At 47.8% G+C, this 20,256-nt stretch overlaps 1 protein-coding gene and 1 pseudogene across 3 annotated transcripts in view; one reads left to right on the top strand and one right to left on the bottom strand.

Annotated features, from left to right (window-relative positions):
• The window catches only part of TMIE (transmembrane inner ear), a 112,711-nt gene that overhangs the window by 17,880 nt on the left and 74,575 nt on the right, over window positions 1–20,256 (bottom strand). Inside the window, exon 4 of one of the 3 annotated variants that reach the window (XM_077271758.1) lies at window positions 17,614–18,573. The exons of the other annotated variants lie outside the window; for them this stretch is intronic. Within the exon in view, the coding sequence (XP_077127873.1) occupies window positions 18,464–18,573 (110 nt within the window). The 3' untranslated portion in view covers window positions 17,614–18,463. Of the gene's footprint in view, window positions 1–17,613; window positions 18,574–20,256 lie in introns of those variants that run through there. 3 annotated transcript variants of the gene reach the window in all.
• LOC143782050 (serine/arginine-rich splicing factor 9 pseudogene) lies at window positions 5,189–5,807 on the top strand (annotated as a pseudogene).

Below are 20,256 nucleotides of genomic sequence, written 5' to 3'. Positions count from 1 at the left end.
CTAGAGTGCTCACATAACAGTGTTATACAGAGAGCACATTACTAGAGAGCTCGCATAACAGTGTTATACAGAGAGCACATTACTAGAGTGCTCACATAAGAGTGTTATACAGAGAGCACATTACTAGAGTGCTCACATAATAGTGTTATACAGAGAGCGCATTACTAGAGTGCTCACATAATAGTGTTATACAGAGAGCACATTACTAGAGTGCTCACATAATAGTGTTATACAGAGAGCGCATTACTAGAGTGCTCACATAATAGTGGTATACAGAGAGCACATTACTAGAGTGCTCACATAAGAGTGTTATACAGAGAGCACATTACTAGAGTGCTCACATAACAGTGTTATACAGAGAGCACATTACTAGAGAGCTCGCATAACAGTGTTATACAGAGAGCACATTACTAGAGTGCTCACATAAGAGTGTTATACAGAGAGCACATTACTAGAGTGCTCACATAATAGTGTTATACAGAGAGCACATTACTAGAGAGCTCGCATAACAGTGTTATACAGAGAGCACATTACTAGAGTGCTCACATAATAGTGTTATACAGAGAGCACATTACTAGAGTGCTCACATAAGAGTGTTATACAGAGAGCACATTACTAGAGTGCTCACATAATAGTGTTATACAGAGAGCACATTACTAGAGAGCTCGCATAACAGTGTTATACAGAGAGCACATTACTAGAGTGCTCACATAATAGTGTTATACAGAGAGCACATTACTAGAGAGCTCACATAATAGTGTTATACAGAGAGCACATTACTAGAGAGCTCACATAATAGTGTTATACAGAGAGCACATTACTAGAGAGCTCGCATAACAGTGTTATACAGAGAGCACATTACTAGAGTGCTCACATAATAGTGTTATACAGAGAGCACATTACTAGAGAGCTCACATAATAGTGTTATACAGAGAGCACATTACTAGAGAGCTCACATAACAGTGTTATACAGAGACCACATTACTAGAGTGCTCACATAATAGTGGTATACAGAGACCACATTACTAGAGAGCTCACATAATAGTGTTATACAGAGAGCACATTACTAGAGTGCTCACATAACAGTGTTATACAGAGAGCACATTACTAGAGAGCTCACATAATAGTGTTATACAGAGACCACATTACTAGAGAGCTCACATAATAGTGGTATACAGAGACCACATTACTAGAGAGCTCACATAATAGTGTTATACAGAGAGCACATTACTAGAGTGCTCACATAACAGTGTTATACAGAGAGCACATTACTAGAGAGCTCACATAACAGTGTTATACAGAGAGCACATTACTAGAGTGCTCACATAATAGTGTTATACAGAGAGCACATTACTAGAGAGCTCACATAATAGTGTTATACAGAGGGCACATTACTAGAGAGCTCACATAATAGTGTTATACAGAGAGCACATTACTAGAGTGCTCACATAACAGTGTTATACAGAGAGCACATTACTAGAGAGCTCACATAACAGTGTTATACAGAGAGCACATTACTAGAGTGCTCACATAATAGTGTTATACAGAGAGCACATTACTAGAGTGCTCACATAACAGTGTTATACAGAGAGCACATTACTAGAGAGCTCACATAACAGTGTTATACAAATGATACTGCTACATGATGCCTACGTGTCATACATAAAGCACACAGCACCCCTATAGTACACAATTATCACCGCTCCATAGTGTCATATAATAGCGCTAGAATTACCTATAATTCCGCCATCCATACCTCAGTATTAGCACCACATACTGTGGAGAGGATTTCCGAGCTAGTCCGTTTGCTGCATGTCCTGTGTGACAACAGTTAGGGGTCTGGTTATGGTGGCTGCTTGGGGCAACCGGCCCTTCTGGTCATGCTGTGATCATATTGTGCATAAGTCTCTTTTATATGGTAAGACAATTGGTAGCATATAGTCCCTGTACGGCTGCATTACCGGATCTCTGGCCATCATGGGTCGTCAGGGTCTACACCTGTATAAGGGGCTGCACGTCAGGTAAAGTCCAATGTTAACCCCTTCACCCCCGGAGCTTTTTCCGTTTTTCCGTTTTTCGCTCCCCTCCTTCCCAGAGCCATAACTTTTTTATTTTTCCGTCAATTTGGCCATGTGAGGGCTTATTTTTTGCGGGACGAGTTGTACTTTTGAACGACATCATTGGTTTTACCATGTCGTGTACTAGAAAACGGGAAAAAAATTCCAAGTGCAGTGAAATTGCAAAAAAAGTGCAATCCCACACTTGTTTTTTGCTTGCCTATTTTGCTAGGTTCACTAAATGCTAAAACTGACCTGCCATTATGATTCTCCAGGTCAGTACGAGTTCATAGACACCTAACATGACTAGGTTATTTTTCACCTAAGTGGTGAAAAAAAATTCCAAACTTTGCAAAAAACAAAACAAAACAAAATTGCGCCATTTTCCGATACTCGTAGCGTCTCCATTTTTCGTGATCTGGGGTCAGGTGAGGGCTTATTTTTTGCGTGCCGAGCTGGCATTTTTAATGATAGCATTTTGGTGCAGATACGTTCTTTTGATCGCCCGTTATTGCATTTTAATGCAATGTCGTGGTGACCAAAAAAACGTAAATCTGGCGTTTCGATTTTTTTCTCATTACGCCGTTTAGCGATCAGGTTAATGCTTTTTTTTTATTGATAGAACGGGCGATTCTGAACGCGGCGATACCAGATATGTGTAGGTTGGGTTTTTTTTTTATTGATTTATTTTGATTGGGGCGAAAGGGGGGTGATTTAAACTTTTATATTTTTTTTTATTTTTTTCACATTTTTTTTAACTTTTTTTTTTAACTTTTACCATGCTTCTATAGCCTCCATGGAAGGCTAGAAGCTGGCACAGCACGATCGGCTCTGCTACATAACAGCGATCATCAGATCGCTGTTATGTAGCTAAAATGCAGGTGTGCTGTGAGCGCCAACCACAGGGTGGCGCTCACAGCCACCGGCGATCAGTAACCATAGAGGTCTCCAGGACCTCTATGGTTACAATGTACAAGCATCGCCGACCCCCGATCATGTGACGGGGGTCGGCGATGCGCTCATATCCGGCCGCACGGCCGGATGCGGTAGTTAAATGCCGCTGTCTGCGTTTGACAGCGGCATTTAACTAGTTAATAGCGGCGGGTGATCGCAATTTCACCCGCCGCTATTGCGCGCACGTCAGCTGTAAAAAACAGCTGACATGTCGCGACTTTGATGTGCGCTCAACGCCGGAGCCCTGCATCAAAGCAGGGGACCTGACATGTGACGTACTATACCGTCACATGTCGGGAAGGGGTTAAAGTCAAATGAATAATAAGAAAACTCAGTCTCATGCCCCTAAGGCTACGGAAACACCACCCTTCCCTGTGCCCATGATTCTTTACCCCCTACCAGGGGCGGATTAAGAGTACTCAGGACCCTGGGCAGTTCAGAGAGCGGAGTCCTCTCCAGCACCCGGTGTATCCCATAACATCACATGATCAGCTCCACCTCTAGTAGCCAGCGCCTACTTGCCGCTACTTACGCGATGACATCATGACGCAGCCAGCTGAAGCACATCACAAAAAAAGCAGAGGGAGCTCCCCTGGAGCTGAGCTCCTGTTCTGTTTTGTTTCAGACCATGTAGATTGCCCTATTATAATGTACCTATGCACCCTACCCTGTGTGACGACACAGCATTTAATCTTAATTAGGCCAGATGTATTTTTCTTCGGTGGTTCAAGAGGCATAGGCCATCTCGGCCTTGGGAGGACCAGAAGGGATATACAGAAGCAAGAAGAAACAGAGACTACAGGGGAGGTGCCAGCTTCCAGGGATCGAATACCGGACTAACGACACTTAGTCAGACTTGATACAGGAATTGGTCAGTTGGGATACCCAGAATGTCGTGGAGGATGATAAAAACTCCACTGAGGTGGACCCAGAGGAATTAAACTGCTTGCCAAATTCAGGATCCAGTTGTAGTCTCAAATCAAGTACCCAGTCCACAGCAGTCTGTATCCAGGAATTGTTGATCGCATTGGGACCTAAAGTCTCAAGCGAGGAGAGAGCTTGTGGTATAGAATCGGTTTTGCGTGTTCCAGCAGCCCTACCATCAGCATCGGACCCTACTACAACGATGCCCCACCACCAAGGAAATCATCTTCGCTACAGACACATGCCAGTTTTTAATGAGCCCAACACAAAGGTTGATGAACATCTTAAAAGCTTTGAGACCCTGGATGATGCACCAGGTGCCCAAAGCTGATTGGGCAAAATACCTATGGACTAGTATGATTGGCCGGTCACAGGATTCTGTCCGGTCGCTTGGGCCTCAGGACAAACTGAACTATTGGATTATTAAGGACACCCTGTTGGTCCTAATAACCATCACTCTCAAGAGATATCACACCAAGTTCCGGACTTTGCCAAATATTACATAGGAGGTCCCCTGGAGAGACAATCAACTCCGAAGGCACTGCAACCGCTGGCTCAATGGTCAGGCTACCCACTCTACTGGTGCCCTCCAGTACATGATAGTGCTTGAACAACCAATAGAGAAAATGCCCCCAAAAATACAAGTGAGTAGCCGACCGGAAGCCTGACACCCTAGGGCAGGCAGCCCGATTTTCTGTAAACTTGTTGGTCAATCGACCCCCCTGGAGATCCTATATGCCCAACGATCCCAGGAGACCCCTCACCCAATGATCCAAGCAGCCACCAGCCATTCAAGCAGGACTATCCCACTACCCAGCGGAAACCCCACCAGGACAATGGTTTACAAATAGGACCTGTGATTTGCCCAACTCACAGCGTCACCTTGGACACATGACCAAAGATTGCCTACAGGGCCGGGGCCCCCAGCCTGCAGCCTGTCTGTCGGCCCAGCCGGTCAACGTCTGCCAAGAAGTGCTATCAGAGTCTGAGGGACACTACCCCCAGCATAAAACAGCAGCGGATGAAGTGATATACCCTATCCACACTATATGGCAGATTGACTACCCTATACCAGTCAACCTCCATTGCCACAACCAGCTGGTCAAGGTCAGTGAAATCAAAACCCAGGGACCTCGGATTACTGGGTCTTCCATCACTATGATCAGCCCGGATATGGTCCCCCAGAACATCATTTACCAGGCTGCCAACTGGACATCTCCTGGGCTGGGGATCAACGATTGGGGAATCGGCACATGTATGTGGGCAATATATGGGAGAACAGTCTGGAAAAGTTGTTCCATCGATATGGGAGGATCTGTACCATTGATATGAAGAATCACAGGGGAGGCGGTGCAACACCTCTCGCCTTTATCAGCTTCCAGGATCCATGGGATGTGGAGGACACCGTGTTTAGACTTAATGGATACAAGTTTAGTTCTCGTCGGTTATGTGTGGAGTATCCCAGGTCAATCTGGGGACCAGGAGGAAGATCTGGAGGACCACGTAAGAGGGACAAACCCCCATCTCGGCAAACTGAATACAGAGTTCTCTACTCCGGGCTTCCCCCATCAGGAAGTTGGCAGGATCTGAAAGATCATATGAGAAAAGCTGAAGATGTCTGCTATGCTGATGTGCACAAGGATGGAATGGGGATTGTGACGTTTATTCACAAGGAAGACATGGAATATGCTTTAACTGAATGATACAAAGTTTCAATCCCATGAAGGTAAAACTTCTTACATTCTTGTGTGTGCTGAAAGAAATGCATTTGGACTGTTCCTGACAAGTGGAGTAAGAACATCGGAAGCCTATCAGGTCTGGCTAATTAAGATGAGGGAGGAATATGACGACACAACAATTAATCTAAATTAGGCCAGAGGAATTTTTCTTCAGTGGGTCAAGAGACATAGGCCATTGTTCATATGAGCCTAAACGTTGACTCTTGAATTCATTATTGTGTTGCTATCCTTGGAAGACAGGTATGCAGGGGCATTGAACAATAGATGTTTACTAATATGTTGATTACACATTATATCAGTCCATGTAGCCTATTGACCTGCAAACATTGAAGGACAAAGTATGCAGACCTGTGGATGATGGCCTGAAGGACAGTTGTGAATTATTAAAGGGAGATCTGTCTCTGTTCAAAGAGACTCTATAGAACAGCAGCCAGGAAAACACGGCTCCAAATGGAGGGATATAGATTTAAGACACTCTAAAGGAAGTCAGCTTAAAGGGCCACAGCCCTAGCTGGAGGGACACAGGCCTGCTCCACTGACAATCACTGAACCCATGGAGACATTTGGAGAATCCAGGTTGGAACAATTAGGTCACCTGACCACGTACCACAATGGACTCTCAACTTCCTAACCTTGTCCTCTTTGTGTGTGCCCACCAAAAGCGGGGAGCCACTGATGGGGTAGTTGACCCTGGAAGCCCTGAAGTTGTAGCTGCTCTTATGCCGGCGAGACAGTGGAAGGGAGAGACTGTAAATTGCACCATCTTGTGTATCTGCTGGGACTGTGCTACAATATAGTATTCTGCCCATGGGAAAGGAGAGCATTCGTTCAGGGGGATGAGCCTTGGTCCATTTGGTCTGTCTAAAGTCAGCAGGGCCAGTGGACGAGAACACCCACTGACCCTCATATCTCCACATCATGTCAGTGGCACATCATACATTCTAGGTCCCTAAAAAAGCTGATTAATCCGACATTTCCCTCCCTGGGTTGCATTACTGTCAAAAACAAACAACAAGATGACTTCCACCATTGGAATTATTTTCAGTTTGACATTTGCTCATTTTTCTTCAAACTAATTAAATAAATCTTGGCGCAAAAGCAAAAATTCCAATGCACACGGGTCAGCGAGAGAAAAATAAGAGCAATAAAAAAAATAGCAAATTCACCAGAACATCAGAGAAAAGCAAAACTACATCCACAATGGAGACCAAATACATCTCATCAAGGTGCAAAAACATCCAAAATAAATACAAAAATGCCTCCAAAATAGATAATGATCCATAAAAATGGTAAAGAAAATACAACGAAGATGGATCCTGGATAAAAAAAAATCTCAGAACTCATCCAACAATGCAGAAAAAAGGATCTACAAAGAAGGGTCGGTCTGTGCTGAGGAGTCTCCAGTATGTGACCCCCGCCAGAATCCCTCTCTACAGCAAAAAGGGAAGAAGTCCCAAGGGTCCTAACTGTACTGAGAAAAGAGAATCAGCTAGGACCTATGGAGCGGACGGCGGTGGAACAACCTCCAAGAGCAAGGTCCCATCGAGCCTTTGCCCAGACTCCTCTCTTTTATGGGACCTTTCATTTAGATTATGAGGACTTACTGATTGCGGAGACCCCACTGACCCCGAGAACGGGGCTCTGTAATTCTTTATGGGACTGTGCGGCTGCTTTGTAATGTGCATTTCAGGGGCCCCGTTCTCAGGACTGGGGGGAGTCGCAGCAATCAGCACATGATCGCCTCCTGTGGACACGATGGGAAAGACCTTTTAATGGTTTCTAATAACTAAATAAGCGCAGGTTAATCAGTGACTAACAAGTGGTCATGACGCCTGGAACTGTGGGTCTCTTCAGAAGTGGAAGAAAACTGGGGTTTGGATTAAGTCAGGAGGTCATTACTGAAGAATTGTGAGGACGCTTAAAATAGGTCTCTATGGGCTCAGACATTCCTCCGGATGCAGCGGCATCAGCCTGCCCGATGCCGACTCCGTCCTGACTGCCCCAATAGTCCTGTCCACCTGAAAAGTCCAGACTCAGTTCTGTTTACCCCAATAGTCCTGTCTACCTCAATAGTCCTGACTACCTCAATAGTCCTGACTCAGTCCTGTCTGCCCCATTAGTCCTTACTACCCACATAGTCCTGCCTCAGTCCCGCCTACCCCAAGAATCCTGACTCAGTCCCATCTACCCAAATAGTTCGGACTCAGTCCTGTCCACCCCAATAGTCCTGTCTACCCCAATAGTCCTGCCTCAGTCTTGTATACCCCAAAAGTCCTGATTCAGTCCGGTCTAACCCAATAGTCCTAACTCAGTCCTGTCTGCCCCATTAGTCCTTACTACCCCAATAGTCCTGCCTCAGTCACATCTACCCCAATAGTTCTGACTCAGTCCTGTCCACCCCAATATTCCCAACTACCCCAATACTCCTGACTCAGTCCTGTCTACCCCAATAGTATAGTATACCCCAATAGTTCATACTACCCCAAAAGTCCTGACTCAGTTCTATCTACCCCAATAGTCCTGTGTACCCCAATGGTCCTGGCTCAGTCCTGTTCATCCAAATAGTCCTACCTACCTCAATAGTCCTGACTCAGTTCTGTCTACCCCAATAGTCCTCAATTCTGTCTACCCCAATAGTCCTGACTCAGTCCTGTCTACTCCAATATTCCTAACTACATCAATACTCCTGACTCAGTCCTGTCTACCCCAATAGTCCTGACTCAGTCTTATCTACCCCAATAGTCTTGTCTACCCCAATGGTCCTGACTCAGTCCTGTCCATCCAAATAGTCCTGACTACCTCAATAGTCCTGACTCCGTTCTGTCTACCCCAATAGTCCTGACTCAGCCCTATCTACCCCAATAGTCCTGATTACGCCAATAGTTCTGACTCAGTTCGGTCTACCCCATTAGCACTATTTTTCTTGGCAAGCCTTTCCCAGAGTTTCTGAGCAAAGATCGCCCTATCCCCATGTAGGTACATCAAAGTCTATGATCAGTCACTGTGCTACATACGACCAGTAGGACATAGTACCCCTAGAGATGTGCCGTGCCCCCTGGGGTACACCTCTCACTACAGAGGGCCTATATCACTGAAACTTCGAAACTTCCCAAAACCTTCGTTTCTGGTAGTAAATGTCCAGCGTCCAATCATCCGAGTCAGCAGGATGACGGCAGAAAGCTATGGCCATCACTACCGTCCTAGAAACCTGGTGCTCAAGGATCATCTTGGAGAAGTGCAGGGTCTTATCTGTACAGGCTAATAACTGCGGCTGATACCAGGGACAGACGACATTGGAAGCAGGACCAAGTCTAGTAGGAAGGTGATCTGTCAGGCAGGGGTGATGACTTCTATTCCAGTGAAATCTGGTGAATCTTGTGCACGGACCCCAATTGAACAACATATCTATCTAAGGGTTAATAATCTTTTCCTTACTAATTATTTCTGATTTTGCAGTATAATTAGCTTTCTGTAACCTTCAGGACTTCCCGTCCATCTCCTGGTTAATGCCATTACTCCAGAACTTTCCGCGCTTCCATATTTCCGCGGCTGGGGCTGATTTCTGACTTCGGTCACAATAAATCTCCTATAACACTTGTGACTAAGCGCATTCAAATCCTCTTCCTTTTTTATGGCATAAATAGTCATCATATTTTGCAGCGTTGACTTTGGCTGATGGCGATCGCTTCACTTCTGTCCAATTCTACTATTTATTCCTCAGCGGCCGCAGCCAAAAGAAATGAAATAAATGTTAAAAACAGGTTTATTTTTACCCGGGGCTTGTTACAGGGGATACCCGGAGCGGCAGCACACACTCACCATTATCAGACACCAGGAAAAAGGTGAAAGATTCTTGGCTTTTCTCCAAAGACCCATTTTTATTATTTCAGAAGGTTCCAGATGGCGACACAATGTATCGAATATGCGGGAAGTTGCTACATCTAGATACATTGTAACAGCTCAGGCCAGACATGGTTTAATGCAGGTCACATCACCCCCTCCCAGTTTGGGGGGTTTTACGAATTCTCCAGATTTTAATGAATTCATTCAATTATCGAGATGGAAAATAGATAAAAACGAGAATAAGGATCATCTTCTGATAATTACATTGGCCTCTTCCATTAACCTTGGCGCGTTCCCTCCATCTACATTGCCTTATTATTCTCCTACCAGACGGGTCACAGCATCAGTGGCCAGAAGCACAACGAGAACTATTACATCTATTATTCCCTGTTATCAGCCATTACTGGGGAGGAGACTGTAGGACCGGTGCCCACAATCAGTCACACCCTGCTAGGAGCAGCACCTGTCTTGTGAGCTCCAGCACTTCCAGCAGGAGGCCCAGAGTCGGCCTCTCTTCTCCCCAGGGAGAGGCAGGCTTCCTGGGAGGCCGGCATGGCTTCCCAGGCTTCTGTTCCCCGGTCTGTGCCGGCGGGGGACAGAGAGCAGCAGCTTGGACAGGATCTTGATTTTCTACCGGGGGCAGCCTAAGGTCTGTCACAGGTGCGGCAGCCCCACACACTTCAGTGCGCAGTGTACCACCCAGAAATGCGCACTGTGTGGGGACCTCGGCCATCTCGCTGCTACCTGTGGCAGGATTAGGTGTAACTTGTGTGGTGACCTCGGTCACCCGTTCAGTCGCTGTCCGCGTTCCTTTGCCAATGCGGTCCTGAAAGCGGCGAGTGCGGGACAGGCGAAAGCCGGGACTAATCTCGCCGGTGAAGGGACCAGCAGAGGCGGAGGAGGCAGGGAACCGGTGAGGAGCAGGCTGCCGCCATCCAATATCAGGCGGCAGCAGCAGCGCCGTGGGAACAGGGGGCAGGGAGTAATGACCCTAAACTCTGACCCCGGTGCTTCACTTGCAGCTGAGGATCCTAAAGACAGCGAATTGAGCGAGGAAGTCAAGAGACTTGAAAGGGAGGAGCAAAAGGACGCCATGTCTGCCCAGGAACCTTCATCCGGTGACAGTCTGGATGAGGGAGAGGGAGAGTGGTCACAGCAAAAGAAAAAGGGTAACAGGAAAACAACTAAGGATAAGAGGGGGTCCGGGCCTCGAGCCTCCTCCTCGGAGTGCGACCCCTCTGACTCCGTAGCCCTGATCCAGGTGCCATTGGAAGGTCCAGCCGCCCCCCCTCTGGTGGATCTCTCTAACCGGTTCCGGGCCCTCCAGGACTCCCCTCCAGAGGGGGGCGATGGGGACCCGGGGCCGGAGGTTGCGGACAAGGTTGTTGGGGCTCAGGAGGTCGCTGGGTCTTCTTCTCAGGGGACAAATACAAAGCCTTCTGGGGGGGGACTACCTCAGGACCACCAGACAAGGGCCAGAGTGTATGTAAGGAGAGAATGGATGAGTCTGTTTGTCTTAAGCGCACTAAAAACTCATCATTGTCAGAGGAAGAGGGTGAAACTGTTGGGGGTGGGAAGAAAAAGGCTATCTAATTCAATCAATCATGATGGCGGCACCCACCCCGTTGACGCTGGCAACCATTAATGTTGCCAACATAAAGTCAGAAGCGGCAAGGTACACGGCCTTTCATTTTCTCGGCCAACTGGACGCCGACATTTTGTTTTTGCAGGAGACCAGGTTGACCGACCTATCAACCATGCATAAAGCAAGGCGGGAGTGGAGGCACGGGCCCTCCTACTGGTCTCTTGCGGCCAAGCCGTATAGTGGGGTGGCGGTCCTTTTTAAGACCGCAGCGGTTGAATGCAGACGATTGATCGAGTTAGAAATGGGGAGATGCTTGATCCTAGATGTCTCCATTGGGGGACAGGAGCTTCGGCTCATTAACATCTACGGTCCTGAGTCCAAGTGGGACCGCAAGTGTCTCTTCATGAAGATAAAACCTTTCTTATTTTTGAGTCGGCAGGTGGTCTTTGGAGGGGATTTCAACAACGTCATGAGACCCTGTGATAGAGGAGGTTCCGGAGACCGGCTGGCTTACGATTGCAATGTGCTAAATAGGATAGTAAGTGAGGCACGCCTGGTGGATGTCCACATCCGGCACAACACAGGCCACGCGGGGTTCACCTTTTTTAGAGGTAGTCAGTGCAGGTCTAGGTTAGACGGGTTTTATTTGAAGGAGGGGGCCGTCTACTCGCCGTTGTCGGTTGTGGAGTTCTCCGATCACTGTTTGATTATGTTTTCTCTGAGCGTTACAGAGACTCCTCGGATGGGAAGAGGTTATTGGAAGCTGTCACTCCTTGAGGAAGAAGCTGTAAGATGGTCCTTTGAGGAATTTCTTCAGAGCCAGGTACCGCTGCTGGGCCTAAGTAACACTAAGTCTGAGTGGTGGGAGATGTTCAAACATCGGGTGGCGAGATTGTTCCGGCAACTCTCGAACCTCAGAAGCCTGAACAGGGATCGCCTGTATCAGAACCTGAGGAGGAAACTCGAGCATCTTGTCTCGACTGGGGGTAGCCGCGAGGCGATCTCCAGTGTGAAATCCTTGCTAATGAGGTGTCAGTACGATAGGCACGCATCTTTAGTTTTTGTGAGGGGCTACGGGAAGTACTACTCGCCCGACCCTTACAGAAGCTGCAAGATGTCAGTGAATAGTAAGATAATGACGACGGGGCTGATGGACAGTACGGGATCCCTGAGAAGGTCCAGATCAGGGACCTTGGAGGTCGTCAGTTCATACTACTCGCACCTCTTGGGAAGGAAGGAACTGGATTGTGACAGGATGTCGGCTTTCCTGGCTGAAGCTGTTCCTGAGCCAGGGGCTGACCTCTCGCTGGGCGGTTTGGCAGAAGCGATCAAAGAAGAGGAAATGAGATTGGCGATCGATGTGCTCCGGCCCAAAAGATTGCCAGGTCCGGATGGCTTAGCATCTGAGTTCTTTAGGACCTTTAGGGACTCCTTGGTCCCCCTCTTGACGCAGGTGTTTAATGAGTGTTTCTCCTCTGGCACTCTGCCGAGATCATTAAGGTCGGCTTTGATCATTTTGTCAAAGGGTAAGGATCCCTCTCGCATTGAGAATTGGCGTCCCATAGCACTTCTCAATGTGGACAGGAAGGTTTTGGCTAAGATACTCTTCAACAGGCAGGTGAAGTTTGCACCGCGGCTCCTCTCGGAGGCCCAGCACTGTTGCGTTCCTGGCCGTAGCACTTTCAGTGCTGTTCTGGGTGTCCGAGAGGCCGTGGAACGGGGCAGGGCGGGCCTTTGGAAGGGGTTCTTGCTGACCCTGGATCAGGCAAAAGCCTTTGATCGGGTCGACTACGAGTACCTCTGGTCCACTCTTTTGAGGTATGGTCTGCCTGGAGGGTTTGTGGACTGGCTTAAGACCTTGCACGCAGGGGCTGAGACTTTCCCTCTGGTAAACGGGTGGATTGGACAACCTTTCGGGGTAGGATCTGGTGTCCGCCAGGGCTGCCCTCTCAGCCCTTTGTTTTACGCGTTTGCAATCGATCCCTTCCTCAGAAGGGTCGATTGTGGACCATTGGCGGGGGTGAGGATGGGCGGGGTGGCGCCGGAGGCTATCTTGAGGGTAGTGGCCTACGCGGATGACATCACCGTCTTTGTTTCTTCACAAGAGGAGGTGATAGTGGTGATGTCAGAAGTAGAGAGCTACTCGGAGGCATCCAGGTCCAAGGTTAACCAGGACAAGTGTGAGTGTCTCTGGCTGGGAGGCGGGGATCCCGCGTTTGATCTTCCGGACACCCTCCCCGAACCCCAAGAACATGCGAAAGTCCTAGGCATCGAATTTGGCCAGGGTGATTACCCCACGAAAAACTGGGAAGGCAGAATCAAAGGTGTCGCCCAAAGAGTGGACCAATGGAAAGGTTGGTCTTTGACCCTGAGGGACAGGGTTGACCTATGCAAAGCTTTCCTGCTCCCCTTGCTAATCTACCTGGGCAGCATCTGTGTCTTGCCAGAGCCTCTCTGGACACGAGTTTACAGTCTTCCAGATGTTATTGGGGAATAGACTAAACCTAGTCAAACGGGAGGTCACTTACCACTCGAGGAGACTAGGGGGGTTGAATATGGTAAACCCCGTGGTGTTCCTAATGAACACCTTTTTGAAAGTTAAATTGGCAAACCTCTGGAAAGAGAGGGCTCCTCCGTGGGTATTCTCCTGCAAGGGATGGTTTCGAAGATTGAAGGATCTTCGCACACCGCACGGGCATCTCCCGACTTATGTTACCCCGGTTCTGAAAATGATGTGTCGGTGGGGTCTGGGAATGTGGGAGGTGAGGTCCCTCCCGAGGAAACTCCTCGACATGCGGGTCTTGCTTTCCCATTTTCAAAAACCATTTGTCCTCAAGGACTGCCCGAGTCGGGATCTAGAGGTTGGGTTAAGTTTGTTAAATTCTAGCAGGATCCCCAAGTATTGGGACTTGACTTGGCGCTGCTTCCAAGGTAAGTTGTATGTGAGGGACAATTTGAAGCACAGGAGCTCCGTGGACAGGAATTGTCCCCGTGAGGCTTGTGCTACCATGCTGGAAAGCATGGAGCACTTCCTGCTTCATTGTCCCTTTAATACAGGTGTACAACAGGGTGGGCGCTTCCATTGGTTGGCCGCGGCTGGCCACTCTGTCCTATGCCGAGTGGGCTTATGGAGCGTTCAGAGACCTCGGGAGAAGGGACCGAGCCACTTTATTCTTAGTCAGCGCAGTGGTCAGGTACTTCACGTGGAACGCACGAGTTTTAGTTTCGATGCAGAGTAAAATTCTCCGTGTAGATGAAGTTGGTAGCAGCATCCTAGGTGCCCTGGTGAAGGTGCGTTCTCTGGAGTGCGAAAGACTGGGTGCCCGGAGGGCGGCCTATCTCTGGAGGGGTTTCTCCTTCGGGGTGCCTTAGTCCGTTAGCGCTCCTATATCCTGGTGGTGGGCTGATGTCTTTACACCCTAGATTTTTGTTTTGTATTTCTGTTCCCTGAATAGAAGGTTTGCAGGCATCGAACTTGAGCCTCGGGTGGTGAGTATGTAGGTTGTGTTCTGTGATGTTGGTTTATGTATATATTGTATATAGTGTGTATAATAGAGGGTCTTAGTTAGGTTGGGTGGGGGGATTGGGGGGTTCAACGGCAGTGACAAGAGACTGATCTGGCCTGGCCCAGGCCCCGCCTGGGGAAAAACTTTGGGGCCTGATCCTAGCTCGGATAATTCCTGAACTTTGTGGCCAGAGCTGGATCAGGGGTGGCGGGATAGTTAGAGTAGATATGTGTTTATATATATATATATTTAATTAAAAGAAAATAATAATAATAATGGAAAAAGAAAAAAATAATAATAAATTGAAAAAAAAAATTTGTACACTGTATTGTATTTAGGTTAGTTGTGGGGTGAATGTGGTGGTGTAAGGGGGTGGCTGTAAGGTGAGGCAGTGGGACCAGTAAGGTTTTGTTGTGTTTGCGGTGTTGTATAGTGTTTGGTTTAGTATAATGTGTTTATAGTGTATATATTGTATATAATATTGTATATAGGACGGTGTGAATGTAGTTGGGGTTGTATATAGTAGTATGAATGAAGCTGGGCCGGGGGTCTTACATGATTTTATACTATTTATTATTTATAATTTTACGGGAGTATTCATGTAAGTTATGAGTATTTTATTTGTTGTTTTTTAGTTTTGTTTTATTTTATTGGATTTTTTCTTTCTTGTCCCTGATTTGTAGGTCATGAACTTTCTCCATTTTGGTTTCATTTCTGATTTCTTTGTGATTTTTGTCATTTGTTGTCGTCTGATTGGAGCTTTGTTCTTATGTTTTGTTCTGTTGTGTTTTATTTGTAACTAGATAGTGGCCCAATTCTAACGCATCGGGTATTCTAGAATATGTATGTATGTATATAGCAGCCACATAGTATATAGCACAGGCCACGTAGTATATAGGAGCCATGTACTATATAGCAGACAAATAGTACGTGGCCTGTGCTATTTACTATGTGGCTGCTATATACATACATACATACATATTGTAGAATACCCGATGCGTTAATACAGGCCACGCAGTATATAACAGTGGCCACGCAGTATATAACACAGCCCACGCAGTGTATAGCAGCCACGCAGTATATAACACAGCCCACGCAGTATCTAACACAGGGCACGTAGTATGTCATACTGCCCATATAGTATATAGCAGCCACGCAGTATATCACACAGCCCACGCAGTATTTAGCAGTGTGGGCACCATATCCGTGTTAAAAAAAAATAATTAAAATAAAAAATAGTTCTATACTCACCCGCCGGGATCCAGCGAAGCTCTGGAGATGCGCGCACGGCTGCCGCCATCTTCCGTTCCCAGGATGCATTGCGAAATTACCCAGATGACTTAGCGGTCTCGCGTGCGCATCATCGGACGACGGAAGGTGAGAATAGCAGGTTTTTGTTTTTTTTAAATTATTTTTAACATTACATCTTTTTACTATTGATGCTGCATAGGCATCATCAATAGTAAAAAGTTGGGGACACACAGGGTTAATAGCAGCGATTACCCGCGGCATAACGCGGTTCGTTACCGCTGGCATTAACCCTGTGTGAGCGGTGACCGGAGGGGAGTATGGAGCGGGCACCGGGCACTGACTGCAGGGGAGTAGGGAGGGACTAATCGGACTGTGCCCGTCACTGATAGGTCGCGGCAGCCAGAACAGGCAGCTGGCGAGACCAATCAGCGACGCAGGATTTCCATGACGGAAGTTGCCGACAGAAAGACGGAAGTACCCCTTAGACAATTATATATATAGATGTATCATAGTTAGTGTCACGTGAAGTATTTTTTATTTAATAAAAGACCTACAATATATGACTCCCTGTTATCAGCCATTACTGGGGGAGGTGACTGTAGGACAGGAGAGTACAGTCTATTACTTTCTGTTATCAGCCATTTCTGACCATGCTGACCTTAATGGGATGAGTGACAGCTTTTTGCAGGACTTCTATAGTGATGACTATCCTTAGGATGGGTCATCTACAGATCGGAGAGGGTCCGACACCCGCCCCCTTTAGTACATTCCCACATCCATGTCACACATCTGAGTGCGTCCGTTGTTTCTCGGACTATACGCGGAACCACAGGGTCCTATTGAGCCGCTCACACATCAGTGTCCGGGTCTCCGGCCCGTGAGACGCAGAACTTCTCCATATTCTCATCAGGGTTTGGGGATCAGACTCGACCATTAAAGTCTATGGGGATCTGTGAGACTCGGGTGAACCTGGGAAGACGCAGACTTTGCACTCCACATTTCCTGCATAGTTTGATCCGCTTCAAACTGATCCAAAGACTCTTAATCAATGTATCAAAAAAGTCCTGACAATCTATATCATCTTCAGTCAAAAAGGTGTGAGAACAAAACTGATGCAAGTAGGATGACACCTAAGGACAAAATGGGTCAGCTTGTGTGTGAATGCAGCCTGGCTGATCAGCTATGGATAGAAGTACATGGTGAGGAGAGCCAGAACAGCGCCATACACTGTGAAGTGGCCGGTCTTAGTACTGCACAACATTCTCTTCAATAGGAGTCGAGCTGCAGTACCGAGAACGACCACTACTCAGTGTGTGGAGCTGAGCTGCAGTACCGAGAACGACCACTACTCAGTGTGTGGAGCTGAGCTGCAGTACCGAGAACGACCACTACTCAGTGTGTGGAGCTGAGCTGCAGTACCGAGAACGACCACTACACAGTGTACGGGGCTGAGCTGCAGTACCGAGAACGACCACTACTCAGTGTGTGGAGCTGAGCTGCAGTACCGAGAACGACCACTACTCAGTGTGTGGAGCTGAGCTGCAGTACCGAGAACGACCACTACACAGTGTGTGGAGCTGAGCTGCAGTACCGAGAACGACCACTACACAGTGTACGGGGCTGAGCTGCAGTACCGAGAACAGCCACTACACAGTGTACGGGGCTGAGCTGCAGTACCGAGAACGGCCACTACTCAGTGTACGGGGCTGAGCTGCAGTACCGAGAACGGCCACTACACAGTGTACGGGGCTGAGCTGCAGTACCGAGAACGACCACTACTCAGTGTGTGGAGCTGAGCTGCAGTACCGAGAACGACCACTACACAGTGTACGGGGCTGAGCTGCAGTACCGAGAACGACCACTACTCAGTGTGTGGAGCTGAGCTGCAGTACCGAGAACGACCACTACACGGTGTACGGGGCTGAGCTGCAGTACCGAGAACGACCACTACTCAGTGTGTGGAGCTGAGCTGCAGTACCGAGAACGACCACTACTCAGTGTGTGGAGCTGAGCTGCAGTACCGAGAACGACCACTACTCAGTGTGTGGAGCTGAGCTGCAGTACCGAGAACGACCACTACTCAGTGTGTGGAGCTGAGCTATTGGTGCTCTGTTCACAAGCAGCTGATTGGTGGAAGTGCTGGGCATCAGTCCCCACAGATCAGATACTAGTGACCAATCACTAGGGCAGGTCATCAATATCCATGTCATGAACAACCCTTTAAGAACTGGGGCTGTACACAAGACCTGCGCTTCCCTTCTGCAGGCCGTACTTCAGACTGATGGCAGTGACCAGAGACATCAGGAAATGGGAGGACCTGGACCGGATTATGTGCCATGAAGAGAAGCCCAACCTCATGTGGCACGGCGATGGCCGCCGTGGTTGAGACATCTATGGACGTGAGAATAACCAGGAGACAGAAGCCAATATTACACTCAGCATCCACAGACGGAGACAAGCCCTATCACATCCAGCAGGTCAGCGTTGCTGTCCCCTTGATGGAGAAGGCTCATATTTTATCTACAATGTCTCCAGATGAAAGATTCAAGGATAGAAAAACACTGAGAAAGTTCATGAGAAGTCTAAGCAGAAGAGAAGAAGCTGTCACTGATTTCCCTGAAGGATCATCTCATCTTCTTCCTTCACAACAGGTAGGACCCGGTGGGATCGAGACTGGACCTGGCCGGACAGAGTCTGAAGATTTTCAGAAGAACCTGGAGGAAAGAGAGGCAGAGAAGAAGCAGAGACACAAAAGTAAGAAAGACAGAAATATGGAAACACAGAGACAGATCTACAGGTCAGCGGATACATGGTCTACGGAGGTCGGCAGCTACATGGTCTTCAGGGATCAGCAGATACACAATCTACAGGGTCTACAGGGGTCATCACATAAAGGGTCTATGAGCCAGCAGATACAGGGTCTACAGTGGTCATCACATACAGGGTCTATAGGGGTCAGCAGATGCACAATCTACAGGGGTCATCAGATACACAATCTACAGGGTCTACAGGGGTCATCACATACAGGGTCTATGGGCCGGCAGATACAGGGTCTATAGGGGTCAGCAGATATACAATATCCAGGATCTACAAGGGTCATCACATACAGGGTCTACGGGCCAGCAGATACATGGTGTATAGGGGTCAGCAGATCCACAACCTACAGGGTCTACAGGAGTCATTACATGCAGGGACCACGGGCCGGCAGATACAGGGTCTATAGGGGTCAGCAGATATACAATATCCAGGGTCTACAAGGGTCATCACATACAGGGTCTACGGGCCAGCAGATACATGGTCTATAGGGGTCAGCAGATCCACAACCTACAGGGTCTACAGGAGTCATTACATGCAGGGACCACGGGCCGGCAGATACAGGGTCTATAGGGGTCAGCAGATACACAATCTACATGGTCTACAGGGGTCATCACACGTAGGGTCCACAGGCCGGCAGATACAGGGTCTATAGGGGTCAGTAGATACACAATCTACAGGGGTAATCAAATACAGGGTCTATGGGCCAGCAGATACAGGGTCTATAAGAGTCAGCAGATACAGGGTCTATTGGGGTCAGCAGATACAGGGTCTATTGGGGTCAGCAGATACACAATCTACAGGGTCTACAGTGGTCATATACAGGGTCTATGGGCCAGTAGATACAGGGTCTATAGGAGTCAGCAGATACAGGGTCTACAGTGGACACATACAGGGTTTATGGGCTGGCAAATAAACAGTCTATAGGGGTCAGCAGATACACAATCTACATAGTCTACAGTAGTCATCACATACAGGGTCCATGGGCCTTGCAGATACAGGGTCTATAGGGGTCAGCAAATACACAATCTACAGGGTCTACAGGGATCAGCCCATACAGGATCTACGGGCCGGCAGATACAGGGTCTATAGGGGTCAGCAGATACACAAACTACAGTGTCTACAGTGATCATCACATACCCGGTCTATAGGGGTCAGCAGATACAAAGTCAATGGGTGTCGGCAGATAAAGGGACTAAAAGGGGTCAGCAGACACAGGGTCTCCAGGGATCAGCAGGTGCAGGGTCTATGGGTGTTGGCAGATACACGGTCTACAGGGGTCAGCAGATAGAGGGCCTAAGGGGGTCTTCAGATATAAAGTGCCTTGTGAAAGTATTCGGCCCCCTGGAACTTTTCCACCTTTTCCCACATATCATGCTTCAAAACATAAAGATACCAAATGAAAATTTTGGGTGAAGAATCAACAACAAGTGGAACACAATTTTGAAGTTGAACGAAATGTATTGGTTATTTTACATTTTTGTGGAAATTCAAAAACTGAAATGTGGGGCGTGCAATATTATTCGGCCCCTGTAACTTAATACTTTGTTGCTCCACCTTTTGCTGCGATTACAAGTCTCTTG

Source organism: Ranitomeya variabilis, chromosome 6, assembly GCF_051348905.1.
Source record: "Ranitomeya variabilis isolate aRanVar5 chromosome 6, aRanVar5.hap1, whole genome shotgun sequence".
NCBI lineage: Eukaryota > Metazoa > Chordata > Amphibia > Anura > Dendrobatidae > Ranitomeya > Ranitomeya variabilis.
This window is presented reverse-complemented; position numbering and strand designations above follow the sequence as displayed.